The 14,437-nt window shown below is 38.6% G+C and overlaps 1 protein-coding gene across 1 annotated transcript in view; it reads left to right on the top strand.

Annotated features, from left to right (window-relative positions):
• adgra1b (adhesion G protein-coupled receptor A1b) overlaps positions 1-14,437 on the top strand; it is a 157,203-nt gene that overhangs the window by 26,961 nt on the left and 115,805 nt on the right. The window contains exons 3-6 of the mRNA XM_088305075.1: positions 5,375-5,446; positions 8,927-8,998; positions 10,747-10,818; positions 11,356-11,519. Coding sequence (XP_088161201.1) covers positions 5,375-5,446; positions 8,927-8,998; positions 10,747-10,818; positions 11,356-11,519 — 380 coding nt within the window. The remainder of the gene's footprint in view (positions 1-5,374; positions 5,447-8,926; positions 8,999-10,746; positions 10,819-11,355; positions 11,520-14,437) is intronic.

Raw genomic sequence — 14,437 nt, 5'->3', positions numbered from 1 at the left:
TCGGCACAGGGTCATGTTTACACCGCATAGATCACCTTTTCTCCAAAACCTGTATGTAAATTTCAGCTTTAATGGTGACTTTGCAGAGTCAATATCAATATCAAAACCCGGGGTTATTGTCTGGAACTTTCTCCCTAAAAATTCTTAAGAAAAAAATTGTTTATTTAATGTTCTATTTTATTTATTTATTTTTTTACGAGAAATTAAAACTAAATTAGAATGTTAGTGTTTAATGCGCAAGGTCGGAACCAGGCTGAGATGTCACAGACTCTAAAGCTCGTCATCTTCAAATGCCCGTTATACACGCTAACGGAGGCTTGCACCTGCATGTAAATCAAGATGTGCCAGTTTTTAAGCCCGAGCACACGTGCACTGTCTACAAAAATAGAAACACATTGTCTTATTTGGTGGAAACAAATTACAATACAGACACAAGTTCCTTCCTGATCTTAGTGTGATACAAATGAGTGCGTTCCATCGTCTCATTTCATTAAGTGTGTGGGCAATCAAATTCATCATACGGTGTCACTTTCCATTAGGATGAGTGCCCAATTGCCTGGAGGAGGCTGTTTTATTTGCCTACTTCATGTGGAACTTGGCCTTTTACAAATATGATAGGATTCTGATAACTGAATCAATACTGGGATATGTTCACTGAGCCCATGATTAATCAATACAGCTATCTTAATAGTTAAGTACTCTTCTTTCTCTGGTTTCTATTGGTGTGTAGCTGGGTTAGTGCGGTGCAAGTGTACTGTATATAATTGACTGTGTGTGGGTGCGTGTGTGTGTGTGTGTAATGCTTACATTGATCCAAAAAGGAACCCTTCACATTAGTTTTGTCTTGCGGTGTTTCGATCAAGGTTTTATAGTGACGATTCCAATACCGATCAGCCATGGGATTGGCCAATATCGTTCACATGGATTAAGTGTAAAATTGTCCACCATCAAGCTAAAACTCCAGATTTTTCTTCATCAATCTGTAGATTTTTTTTTCATCAAGTAATTAATCAGATTAAATAAGAATCAATATTTTTCATTTCTTTTAAATTGACATTTTTAAAGTAGTGATACTGAAAACAATGGTAATTATAGACATTTTACCATTTTATTAACGTTTTTATCATTTAAAAAATTCATCAACTGTGCAACAAATATAGAACAATATAACAACACAAACGACTAAAACTGGAGCCTCAGGAATAATGATCATGCCCAGAATAATTTAAAATGTAAACAATTTTTAAGTTATTATCCTACATACAGCGATAGCACCATTGCTACTTACAAATGTGCACGATCAAAAGATGACAAGATTGATTGCTGATTTTGTCTTGTGGCTGTCTGGCTTAACTGCTAATGTTTACGTTAGGTAGGCTACGCTTTCCACTTGGGTGCTATTTGTTCAAATGATTCAACAAGTTTGTGGTATTGCCTTGTTTTTGACGACATACCTTGCAAAACAGTTTCAACAGTAAGAGAGAACAAGAACGTGAACGATGGAAGTCAACCTTCATGACTGCTTTTAGTAACAATTATAACAGTAGAACATCAGAATGTGAGTCTAAAGGATTTGAGAGACGACGGATATTTGTGATGCAGACTGTCTAGGAATTATATGCTCCTCAATATGGAAATTCAACATGAAACATTTCAGGCAAGGTGCATCATATAAGACTTGTGTTTCTTGAATTTCTATTTAAAAAAGTCATTATTTGAAAGTGCACAGAGAAGCAAAATACAGGCTCAGATATTTTCAAGACTGCAACTTTAATATTACTTTTGTTATTGAATTAAAACGTCATTGACAACACAGCGACCCTTCTGTGCATACTGTTTTGCATACCCTGTAACAGTGTGGACATATTTACTTTTTGGGGGGTTGTTCATGCTACAAACATACATACTGTGTTTGTGTACTGTATTTAAAATAGACTGAAACAACAGTACAGATCTAATTTATTATCAGTCTTTGTTAGCTGATTGTGAAACATGCTCATTATTGACTTAGGTTTAAAATGCTGAAACGTTAAACGCTTTTCAATAAGAAAAGAGAAGACTTCGTTCCTTAGTTAAAACAAACAACAACACCACTCCTCTTGAGAGTCATCTACCACTAGGATGTCATGTGGTAGAGCAGCCAGATATGACCTGCTTGCAACAAAAGAAAACGCAGGCTGGCTTTTATGATGTCGCTGGTCTCGTTGATATGCAAAGAGGAAAAACTGGTTGTTATTTGTTCTCGCCAGCAGTTTTTGGTTGTCGGAAGACATGTCCGCGATGTGGTCACTCACGGTGTCTTTTGACAGCGGGATGGTCCGTCAGCAGCTTCTTTTCAGCATTCCATCTGATTGTTTTATGCATGAGGCATCTTCACAGCTGCATCTCGAACGAGCTTCTCTGCTATGGAAAATGCTACAAAGTAGCTGCCTTGCAAAGTACTTTTTGGGCTGCTTGTCATTGTCATGATGGACTTTTTTTCTGTCGCTGTAGACCATTTTGAAAAGTAAACAGACTCTCTTGTGTTGGATTTTTGTTTTTTTTATTATTTATATTCAATGTTTTTTTGGTTAACGTTAATCCACACTTCATACACACTGCTCTGCCTCATTAACTCCTTTCACAAATTAAGTTAAGACTGTTGGGTTTCTTCTACTGCTTCTACTCTACTTCTATGTACAGAAAATCTGATACTTTATTATCACCTAGTGGCAGGAAGCGAAACTGTAAATAAGCCTCTTATTTAAATGACAACTCATTTGTATTTAATTGGTAAAATATGTTCCCCCCCGTGGTCCTACTGTCCTCAGGTGAGAAATTTTAATCATTTTGCGGTGGGCCGTGACCCATGCTTAATAATTAATGGTTTAGTCAACCAGATAGGGAAAGAGTGACCTACACAAGATTGATGATGCAAAAATAATCATTTAAAGGGAAGCTGCATTGTCTTTCAAGTGGTTTCCTCTGATTGTTGAGACATTTGGGCAGACGTAATTCAGACGACCACACATAATTCCAGATAATTTTTGAGTCTGGTGGCGATGAAATATTGTTCCATAACTAAAGTGTAAAGTAGTTTATTTACTCTCTTGGTTTGCATTAGTTGTCTATACTAATCAGAAAAATAAAAAAACAAGTAATGCAGAGAATTGATACTTTTTGGAATTTTTTGTTTTTTAAAAAAAGGTAATAATAAAAACTACCGTAGATTCACAAAATAACTAGCTGTCAGATGTTTGTTAATGTTTTAATCTAACACTAGCTAGTTTTATTGGCATTTTGATTCATAAATACCTAATATGACACATGGTGAACCGGATTATATTTTTTCTTGACCGAACATATACAGTGCAGTAATCATCGAGAATTAACCTTTGCAATCCAAGTACGTCCGTTAATATGGAACATGAAGCATTATCTGCTAATTCAGCAAAGCAGCTGACGGCTGGTAACACAGGTCAAGAAGAGAGAAGATGCTGTGGGCACAATGGATGACTTCTGTGCCGGCACCCTCCAATTGCTCTTTAGTGGCACGTTGCACACGATCAAAGACTATTTGGATTAGAGAGCTACATGTTCATGAACCTGACTGGAGTAAAAAGATACTATTTCAAGAAGGCAGCTCTGGTATATTTTCTATTCAGTAAGTTCCTCTGCTCTGTTTAAAGAGCAAATATGTGAATGTTTATTTAGTCCTGGATAATGCAGGTCTCAGATTTGTACAGCATTTTAAAGACCCTGAAAATGGACAAAAACATGTCTTGTAAATTTGCCACAGAGAACAAACTTGCCATATTTGAATGAATTAAGAAATAGCCAAGTATATAAAATAAGGCTCCAAAGCCAAACTGCTTGTTTGTTTTGTTTTCAGAGACTCATTGGTAAAGAAAGTTAATTTGTGAGAAAAATAATTCAATTGATGTGGACATTCTTAACCAGGAATTTGGTCCCCATTTTGAGTTATGCACTGAAAGTTAGGGCTGAACGATTTATCGTTTTGAGACCGAAATCGTGATCTCAAAAACACGATTTTGAGATCATCAAAGCTCTGTTTTTTGTAAAGGGCTCTTGTGACCCATGCTGACAAAGCAGGCCACACGAACCAGCACCGTGCTGATTTTTCTAAAAAAAAATATTGCAATGTTGCCCATAGTCCTGTAAGTCATTTATTATTATTACTATATGCAAATTTGTGCACACAAAAACAAAAAAATGGTCTCAAAATTATCTATTTTAATCAGTTTTGCTTTGCTCGGGGAAAAAGGATTTTATTGACATATAATCTGATATTCATGTACAAAGAACATGTATATTAGTACAAAATGTTATCCACCTTTATTATTAATGTCAATGTTGTTATAGTGAGCCCAAACTTCGGAGGAACACAACTGCTTTTGGAAAAGTGTGTAAAATAAAATAAATATAAAGACTCACACTTTAGTACCATGTCCTTTCTATCCAGACAAAAAAAAGAAAAACCAAAGTGAAACAGTTTAGCAAAGCTAATTGTTGTAGTTCTTGCGATTTGAATTCTTGTGAAATCAAGCTTTTTAAAATTTTTTGATCTGGTTTTATCCTTATTATGTTGAAAGAGTGATGAGAGCTGCTGCCTCACAAGCAGGGCAGGGTCCATTCCACCTTCGATTTCTCATTGTCAGTAAATCTAATTCAACAACCTTTTTGTGTCAGGTTTAACTATTACTGTACTACAATAATTAATTTGTAGATTTTTTCTTGTGATATCCTTTTTTGATCAACTTTTGCTTTTTGTTTGATTCTTTTGACTGACTCCAATCCATCCTGATTTTTATCAAATAAAAGAAAGATTTCATTCACTTGTATAGATTTGGATTCACAATAAACTTGAGCTAAACTGAGACAACTAGAGGAGAGAATGTTGGTGGTGTTGAATTTATTTATTTATTTTTTTAATATGGTGGCTGACGTGGAGTCCTTGAATAAAACCACATTGTGTGTTATTCCCTCTCGGCTGGATGTGGTCAGGATGTTAAGGAAAGAGGAAAGGAGCCGGAATCCACACTACCTGAACAAAATTCATATGAATAAAGTATAAAACAACCAGCAACTTGTTTTGCATACCAAACAATTATTAACAATGTAAAGGCAATAATTTAATTTTATTCACCTCGAAAAAAAATATGAACCGGATGTTTGGGCAAAGGTTGATAAAACAAAGTGGTATAACAATATTTTTATACAGCTCATTATTCCTTATGTTTGCTATTTCTTTATAAATATTACCATGTACTATGATTTTATGTGAAGTCAGGGTTCCATGGAAAGCGTGTGTTCGCAGCCTCTCCTTCATTTCCTTAATGCTGGTCTCTGACTCCTTCTATTTTGTCCTCTTCAGGGATCTGAGGAATAATCTGATAAGTACAGTGGAGCCCTGGGCCTTCCGTGGTCTGCTGACTTTGAGGAGACTGTAAGTATTATGGAGTCTAGTATTAGTCTTCTTTAGGGGACAAGAAAAGCACTCATCTGGCTTTTGGAGATTACAAAAACATATTATGTGCAGTTATATGTCAAAATTAACTAAGATATATTGTACAGTTTCATGAAAGCAAATCATTTTGCTTGTGTGAAAAACGGCTTCAGATAGCCTGCAGGCCGCATTGGGGCCCACGCAGAATTTGTAAGTTTCAAGCTTCCCTCTTTATGGAGCCAATGTGAAATGTAAAGTTGGTACCAGTGCAATTATTTTTAAATCAGTGTTTTATTTTGAAAGTGCCTATCCCCATATCGCCAAAGGGAGAAAAGACGAGGATGTTTCCTTCTTGTATTTATGCTGTAAGTGCTTCATTTGATCATATTGTCTCTAAAATAATGTCTCAAGTCATTTATTCTTTCTTTTTCCCCAGGAAACAAAATAAATCTGAACCAAATTCTATTTATAGTGTATTTAATAGTAAATTCCAGAGCTGGGCAGTCCATCCCGGGGGCGGAATGGTCCGGCCCTGAGGCCTGTCAGACGGCTAGTTTAAGGGCAAGGCGTGACACATTTTAAAAAAGGGTTCAATTATTAAAGCCGGAGGTTGATTTTTGTTCGAGCCACGAATCGTAACTCGTGCGTGTGATGAACCAACACGCGAAATGGCCAAATGACAAAAACTGCCTCCGAATGCGTCAAAAGTGCCAGTGTATGAAGAGACGTGAGCGTGCCTATATTTCCTTATTCAGACATCACGTTACCTGCCCCTCCCACCTGCTACTTGGGTCGGTCGAGGCTCGAACGTTAAAGAGATCGCGGCCAGAGGGCGGGGGACTGACCGGCCAAAAAAGGGTTAACTAGCCAGTTCTGATTATTTCATTTACGGTGTAGAATTTTCAGTTGGCCTGCATCTTGAAGAGCTTTATAGGGCATAAAAAATATGAGACGGGCCATTATTTTAAGAGGGGTATGATATACACGACTGCGTCTAACGTCACTGCGTCAATGCCGCTCGGAGATGGCTGAAGAAAAAAAAAATATGAATCAGATCATGATCACTCTGGAATTGTTTTGATATTTCTATTCATAACTGGGAACATGCTAAAAATGATTCTTTTTTTAATATACAGTCAACTTCAGAATGTTGTACTCGTGTATACACACAGAAACACACGCCTACACACAAGCCTACACGCACACACTCTAATCAATATCACCGTGGCTAACTCACTGCCTGTGCCCTTGTCAGCCCAGACTATCAAAGTACAATGCTGTCACTCACTTAAAAGCCTAAATGTAGAGCAATGGCTCATGAAAATACTTGAACGAGTTCAAAACAATCAAAAAAGTTGAAACCGAATCGCTAGTATTCTGTATGCGTGTGCGTGTGTGTGTGTTTCCGAACTCTGAGAGAAGCAAAGTGTTAATTTTAGTGTTCCCCAACCGGTCATTATGTGAGTTCTCTGCTTATTTTCCCACAGCTGCTCCAGCAAAGCTGGTCTTTAATTACAGAGAGCGAGGGCACAGATCCACAGACTTGCAAACCCCTCTTCAATTCCCGTTTTGTGCAAGTATATGAGCAATGGTTATGTAACGAAGAAAAGGTTAAACAAGGTTACTAAGTCGATGAAGAGGTGCGAGGAATAGGAGTAATCATGTTTAGTGGTTCACAGTTAAACTTGGCCACATCATCGGGGTGGGCAGGCATTATTTTCCAATGCCCCCACAAATGAGTTTCTGCGCCACCTCTGCTTTTGCTTATTGCAGTGTAACCTAATAGTGTAAAAAAAAATGTTGTTGTTGTTTTTTTAATCAATTTGTGAATCAATTTAATTCATTAAAAGTGAGAAACTGTTACAAAAAAATAAAATAAAAATAAAATAAAGATAAGAAACACAGTTGCTCATTTGCATATGGTCACATCTCATTCGGTTCATTCAGGGATGTCCAAACTCTGTCCTCAAGGGCCGCTGTCCTACATGTTTTCGATGTGTCCCTCCTGGAACACACCTGATTCAAATGATCAGGGTCGTTTTCAGGTTTCTTCAGAGCTTGTTGATGAGCTGACCACTTGAATCAGGTGTTTTGCAGAAGGGACACATCTAAAACGGGCAAAAGAGCGGCCCTCGAGGACCGGAGCGTTAAAGTAACAAGCATTTGATGGTGATGTAAAGTGATCTTTTAAACTTGACCTAACATTTGGCACCTCCCCAGGATTGTGCAAAAATTCATTTTCCACTCTTGAAAAGGTGTTTCAATACCGCAGATGTACAATGCTCTATTACATACAATACGCAATGGCTTTAGAGGGCCTTCATGAGAGACATAACTTGAAAAAGAGCTCAATTTTGATTTTCTTCTAAATCGAATCCTTCTTAATTTTTGAAAGCTTTTTTTTTGTTTTTGTCTTAAAATGGTCTCGTATAGGGCCAATTTTGTAGAAAAACCATTTACAAATGCGTATTTCCATCCACAAATATGTAAAAAGAATCTGTATCTGTAACCACAGTCACAAATGTGTAAGGATAATCTACAATCTACATTTTTATGCACAAACAAATTGTTAAATGCGTACAGAAACCCGTAAGCACGCGTTCTGTAAACACTGGTCCTCTTGATTGGCTGCGTTCTTTCATGTGACTTTTGCGTACAGTCATGCCGTGCACGAGTCTCAAATAACGTGTGGTGATTTGCAAATGCGTATCCGGAGACTTGTGTGTAGCTCCGTAGCTACCCAATCAGACCACGAGGGGGCAATTTTTGCCACGCATTTGTGACTTCAATCACGCATTCATTTGTAGATTCTCGTTTCACATTTGTGACTTTAATCACGCATTCATTTGTAGATTCTCGTTTCACATTTGTGACTTCAATCACTCATTTGTAGATTCTCGTTTCACATTTGTGACTTCAATCACGCATTCGTAGAGTCTTGCGACATATTTGGGACTTCAATTATGCATTTGCAGATTTATGTCACACATTTGTGACTGTGGTTACAGATGCGTATTATTTTTACACATTTGTGGATTGAAATGCACATTTGTAAATGGATTTTCTACAATAATGGCCCCATAGTCTCGTTCCACCTTACCTCTCTTAGCTCCTCCGTAGTTGCCTGCTGCCTCAGGTGTGCGGAGCAGACACCATTTGAGGTAGTGAAGACTAAGAGGAGGCTTACGGGGATCGAGCCTTTTCCGTTGCCCGTCTCTCCCTTTGGAATGACCTTCCGTTAAACGTTAGGAAAGCCCCTTCTCGGTCTGTTTTATTCTTTGGCTTTCCATGGAGCATGAGACTGGGCATTGTTACAGTGTTTTATTACCATTATTTTTATCTCTTTTTTTTAGATGTCTCATTTTTTCTTTATGTACGGCAGTTTGTGTGCAGCTGCGATTGTTTCAAAGTGCTCAATAAATAAAGTTGGCAACAATATTTAAACAATGTATTTGACGCTGACCGTTTTTCTCATTTCAGGGACCTGTCCAACAACAGAATAGGTTGCCTCTTCCCTGAAATGTTTCTGGATCTGGGCAATCTTTTAAAATTGTAAGTTATGTGTTTCTATTGATAATATTTATTTTGGAGATCTCGTCACTTTTATTAGTTTTATTTAAGTAGTATTATTAAACTGTTATAATAGTTAGGTGGTAAGGTTGTAGTGATCTCTTTCAGAACCCGGTTAAGTTTGCTGCCTCGCTGAAGAAGGAGCCCTATCTGCCTTTTTGGCATTAAACCAGGTTCTTTGGGAGTGGGGGTCCTATTAGGTATGGTGGGTGTGAGCAGGGTAATAGATCCCTTGATACCGTCCTTTTGATTTCTGTAAAACAAGTGATTCCTGTCAGAAAGTCGTATTGGTTTGCAGTCAACGTTGTACTCAGTCATGTGGGTAGAATTTTTGTGTTTCCAAAGTTTTGAGGGGTTCTCTTTTGATTGTTTTTCAGTATTGTATTCGTACATTTTGCAGATATGTGGTTCTATTGGCTTTAAGCTGTGAATGTTAACCTTCACTCAAACGGAGTGCAGCTGAGTGTGAAATATATGTGATGAGAATAAGAAAGAACACGACCACTCATTCAAGTAGTCAAAATGAGTTTCCTCCTTGCTGCAAGGTTTCTGGGCTCTCTCTGCATTATGCTACGTTCAGACATAAGACGAAATGTCGCTTTTGGTTTGATCGCGGGATATGAATGGAGCTGCTTCATTCATGCCACCTCGCAGCAGAGAAGAGGAAGCGCTGTTCCTTGTCCTTTGACAGAAGCGAGTCAGTCAGGTGGCAAGTGGTTGTGCTAAAATTTTAGCTAGTACGAAACACCATTGCTTTCTTGGTTTACAGTTCAATAGCTGTAAATAAGTAAACTCAATTACGAGACATGCCAAGTTTTTTGCTCACTATTTGCCAAGCATATGTCATTTTGGCTTTTATCGGCAGCTGGCTTCAGCTTTTTTTGTTTGTCCTACATTGTTTCTCCACGCTACCTGCATCGGCCACCCTGTGTATGTATAGAGTGTGACGTAAATAGTAAAACCTGTAACACTTTATTTGAAGTTTGTTCATTAGACTGGACATGAGTCACTTTTGATATAAAATATATGACATGAAGTGTCATTTGGTAAATTTGTTCACTTTTGATACATTGGTCAATGCCAACATTGCAACAAAAGAGACTCAATGACACTGAATGACATCTGTCATAAGGATTCATTAATGTTCATAACAGGTCAGGTCAAAATTAAGAGTCTTAGGAACAAACTTCAAATAAAGTATCACCGTAAAATTTTGACACTGGCTTGGCTGTCATGACGCCATGTGTGTCTCTCTGTTCGAATTCACTAATTTGAGAAAATGTGCTCGTCCCAACACGCGTGGCCTCAAATGCATCAATCAATTGTCACCTATCCAGGTGAACTGCATTAACTTTATACGTATTGTATCAAAGAGTTGAACATGCATTCGGTCTAACAACGGCAGCATAAGAGAGGGCGCAGAGTAGATCTGTTTCTCCTCTGCATCAGGAGAAGCTAGATGAGGTGTCTTGGTCATCTGGTTATGACGCGGAGACCTTGGGCAAAAAGTGGGAGATGATCATCCATGTCTATCGGCTGACCCACTAGCCCCTCACTCCATGAGCTCTAAGTAGCTGGGAGAAACTGAGAAGGGAAGGCTTCTCTGCTGAGGCTGCTGCCCTCACAGTACAACCCCGGATAATTGGAAGAAGATGGATAGATGGGTGGCTATTGCAACTTGTATAACTATTACTCATATCGGGTCGAAAACTGTGTTTTTCTGCTTGCAGGAATTTATCTGGAAATATCTTCTCCACTTTGACAGTAGGACTCTTCACACACCTTGTGGCTCTCAGAGTACTGTAAGAAAACACATCTTATTTTTGTTTGCATTTGATGACAAGAATTTAGATTCAGGGAGAATCTGGAAAATTGAATTAAGAACAAATACTCTCATAACTTTATTAAGGATGCGTGCAATTATAATGTGTCAGATGCATTATTGTCATTTGTTGAAGCAATTGAAGCGAAATAGGATGCACTGCTTGGCTGCAACCATTACTGATTTGATCTAATCTAATTTAGTATGCTGTTTAAGTACCAACATGACACACCTCCGCTCAGCAGCGTTATTCTGCTTATTACAAACACAGGAGCTCAGTATATTCATAGAGAAATACTCCCAGTCTATATACATTTTATTCTCTCTCTATATATAATGTTGATGCTCCTTAAGAATCGTAATATAATTCAGCATTAACGATAAATGCACCATGTGATAAGAAAAAATGTAAATATAGCCATTCTAAAACATTTGTAATATATTGGGCTGTGAAAAACATTATGTTGGATAAATCTAAGACAAACAGGCTTGTAACTACAATTTGCTGTTTCACCAGGCACTTCAGTACAGATACTTTATTCTGTGACTGTCAGCTGAAGTGGCTTCTCTTGTGGGCTCGAAGCAAATCAGTGAGGATTGCCAACGACACGGTATGCATGTTTCCCACCCACCTCCATGGCCTGGAATTTCGCAATCTCAGAGGACAGCAGCTCACATGTGGTAAGCGTCTTCTCTCTGACTGTATCGTATCCAGCCAAACCAATATTTGACTGGAGATCTGCTAACTCTGTGGAAACGGGGACGCTGGTCGAATGCTAACCTGTTCCGATGTCAATTTTTTTTTTCTCATGCGTAAATAATAGAAATTGAGTGTAGTTGTTCCAGAGTCAAATTATTGCCATCATGAAATCTTAATTAACCGTACAGGCAGCGCTTAAAGGATCATTTGCATAAGAATAATGTAACTTATATAATTAAATTTAACTAGAACTTTAAAATAGTAAAACACTCTTTGGAACGTAAGTCTCTCTCTCTCTCTCTCTCTCTCTCTCTATATATATATATATATATATATATATATATTATTTATTTTTTTTTATTATTTTTTTTTTCCATTTAACTCAAGTGTAAAAAGAATATATCCACTGTGAAATGTGACATTAATATAACACTCTACTATTTGACAACAATTACAAACACATTGGGGAGCTGACCATTTGATAATGTTACCATCCGACCTCGCTGCCTGGCCTTCAGCCTGAAAAATCTTCACCTGCTGCTCCTTCTGCTCTGCCATCCGCATGGTCAACTGCTGTCTTAATGTCACAACATCTCTGACTTGCATGGCTGGACAGTCCATTGTGACATGAATGGCGTTAGCTCCTGCCCTGAATGTGGGTCACTCTACTTCACATATTCACACATCTTCTCAGCTAATGGTATCCTTCTAAGGAAGATACTTCCTTTTGACTGAGTCTCCTAAGCAGTGAAATGCCAGCAGAAAAGCATTACTGGTTAACAACTTGTTGCTTGTTAAACTGACTCCTCGTGAGGTCTGGCAAGATTTTCCAAAGTCTTTCTTTCTATCCTGATGCCTCGTATGATAACATGCATGATAATCTTTTAGTTAGACCAGCGTACACACAATGGACCATGATTTTTACCCAAAGTCCAGGATCTTGAGACTGTACACTACAGTGTCCTGAAACTGTCCACTAAGATGGGGGTTGGTTGAGAACTCGGAACGTCAGAACCGTGTTCAATAATCCCGATGATACAGCAATGATCTCGGGATACGTAAGGTAGATCGCCTCCTGTTGAATAAAATGTCTCAGGCAGCAGAAACTTCTTGACAAGGAGAAGAATGAGGAGTCACCATTGAAGAGTGATACCCCCAACGGTAAAAAAAAGTGGCTGATTTTGGGAAATCCTGACAATGACTGGTCTAAAAGACAGCACAGAGGTATTCATCATGACAGCACATGAACAGCTTCTAAGCCCGTGATCGATCACGGTCGACCACACTAGGGAGCATATCGGGTGTATTGCATGTTCAGACTACCTGACTTGATGAGTGGTTCCACCAGATTTTTAGGAATTGACTTAAAATAAATAAAAAAAATAAATAATGTATCTGTGCAAAATAGTACGGTTCTACAAACAGAAAATATACTCCACAAAATACTCAGCCCTCTATCCCTCTTATAGAGGACATGACATTAATTTCATCAAGCTAAACACTGGCACAGTAGGCCCCATTTGGAAAAAATAGTCGAACATTACTTTTTCAAATCTTATAACAACGGGCACACTCTTCACCTAATTCAATTCTTTTTTATATTAGCTTTTCCTCTTCATTGTTATCTGTCACCTGCTGTGAGCTGTTTAACAAAGCCAATGATTTAGTGGCAGTGTTCCAGAGAGGAACCCTTGAGCACTCTTGTTAACAAAAGGCATTTGTGACACGTGTGCCCTACTCAGTACCCTTTTTATTTTAGGAAAAGGCTTCCACTTGAGGGGTTGCTAGTTTAAATCAAGAACCACAATTCCTTGGCGTAGTTCTTCACTTCTAACTCTCCACAATTGCTAAATTGCCTAATTATTTTTGTTTGTGATTAATTATTAATGATTCTCAATTTAATATTTGGATGACATTTTGAAATTCCGTTTATTTGCACAACTGTTAGCGAAGCAAAGCTTATATAACCTAAGTCAGTGTTTCTCAACCAGGGTACGCGTGCCCCTGAGGGTACACAAGCACATTGCAGAGGCTGCAGTAATCAGAAACATCCTTCCATCCATTATCTGAACCGCTTCTCCTCACGAAGGTCGCAAGGGTGCTGGAGCCTATCCCAGCTTTCTTCGAGCATAAGGCAGGGTACACCCTGAACTGGTTGCAGCCAATCACCGGGCACACAAAGAAAACAATCGCTCTCACACTCACACCTTGGGACAATTTAGAGTGTTCAATCAACCTGCCATGCATGTCTTTGGAATGTGGGAGGAAACCGGAGTACCGGGAGAAAATCCGGGCACGGGGAGAACATGCAAGCACCATGCACGAAGTCCGGAGCCTGTGATCTAACCCTGCACCTCTGATCTGTGAGGCGGCCATGCTCTATATAACCGGTTGGCCGACCACAACTGAATATTCGGGAATATTATGCATTGGACGCTCTAAATTGTCCCTAGGTGTGCTTGTGAGTGGTTGTCTTGTTGTGTACCCTGCGATTGGCTGGCAACCAGTTCAGGATGTACCCCGCCTAAAGTCAGCCCAAAGTCAGCTTGGATAGTCTCCAGCACGCCTGCGACCCTTGTGAGGATAAGCGGCTCAGAATAATGGATGGATATTCATTTGTGTTACGTTCTACGTTAGAAGAATCATCAACACGAATGCGTGATGTGGTACTGATGAGATGACAAAATCCTTCAGGGGGTACACAAGACAAAAAAGGTTGTGGCAATAACCACAAGCTGCTACCAACTTGCAATTCCTCAGTCAGACATTCTACTCTTATGTCTAAGCATCCACAGAGTTACCAAAAATAACAAATTAGCTCATCACTGACTTAAAGCTCCAGCAAAAAGAAACATCCCGGCTCTTTAAACCTCTTTTTTTTTTAACTAAATTCCTGGTA

Source organism: Idiotropiscis lumnitzeri, chromosome 9 (assembly GCF_059441095.1).
Source record: "Idiotropiscis lumnitzeri isolate Australia: NSW breed Sydney's pygmy pipehorse chromosome 9, RoL_Ilum_1.0, whole genome shotgun sequence".
Lineage (NCBI taxonomy): Eukaryota > Metazoa > Chordata > Actinopteri > Syngnathiformes > Syngnathidae > Idiotropiscis > Idiotropiscis lumnitzeri.
This window is presented reverse-complemented; position numbering and strand designations above follow the sequence as displayed.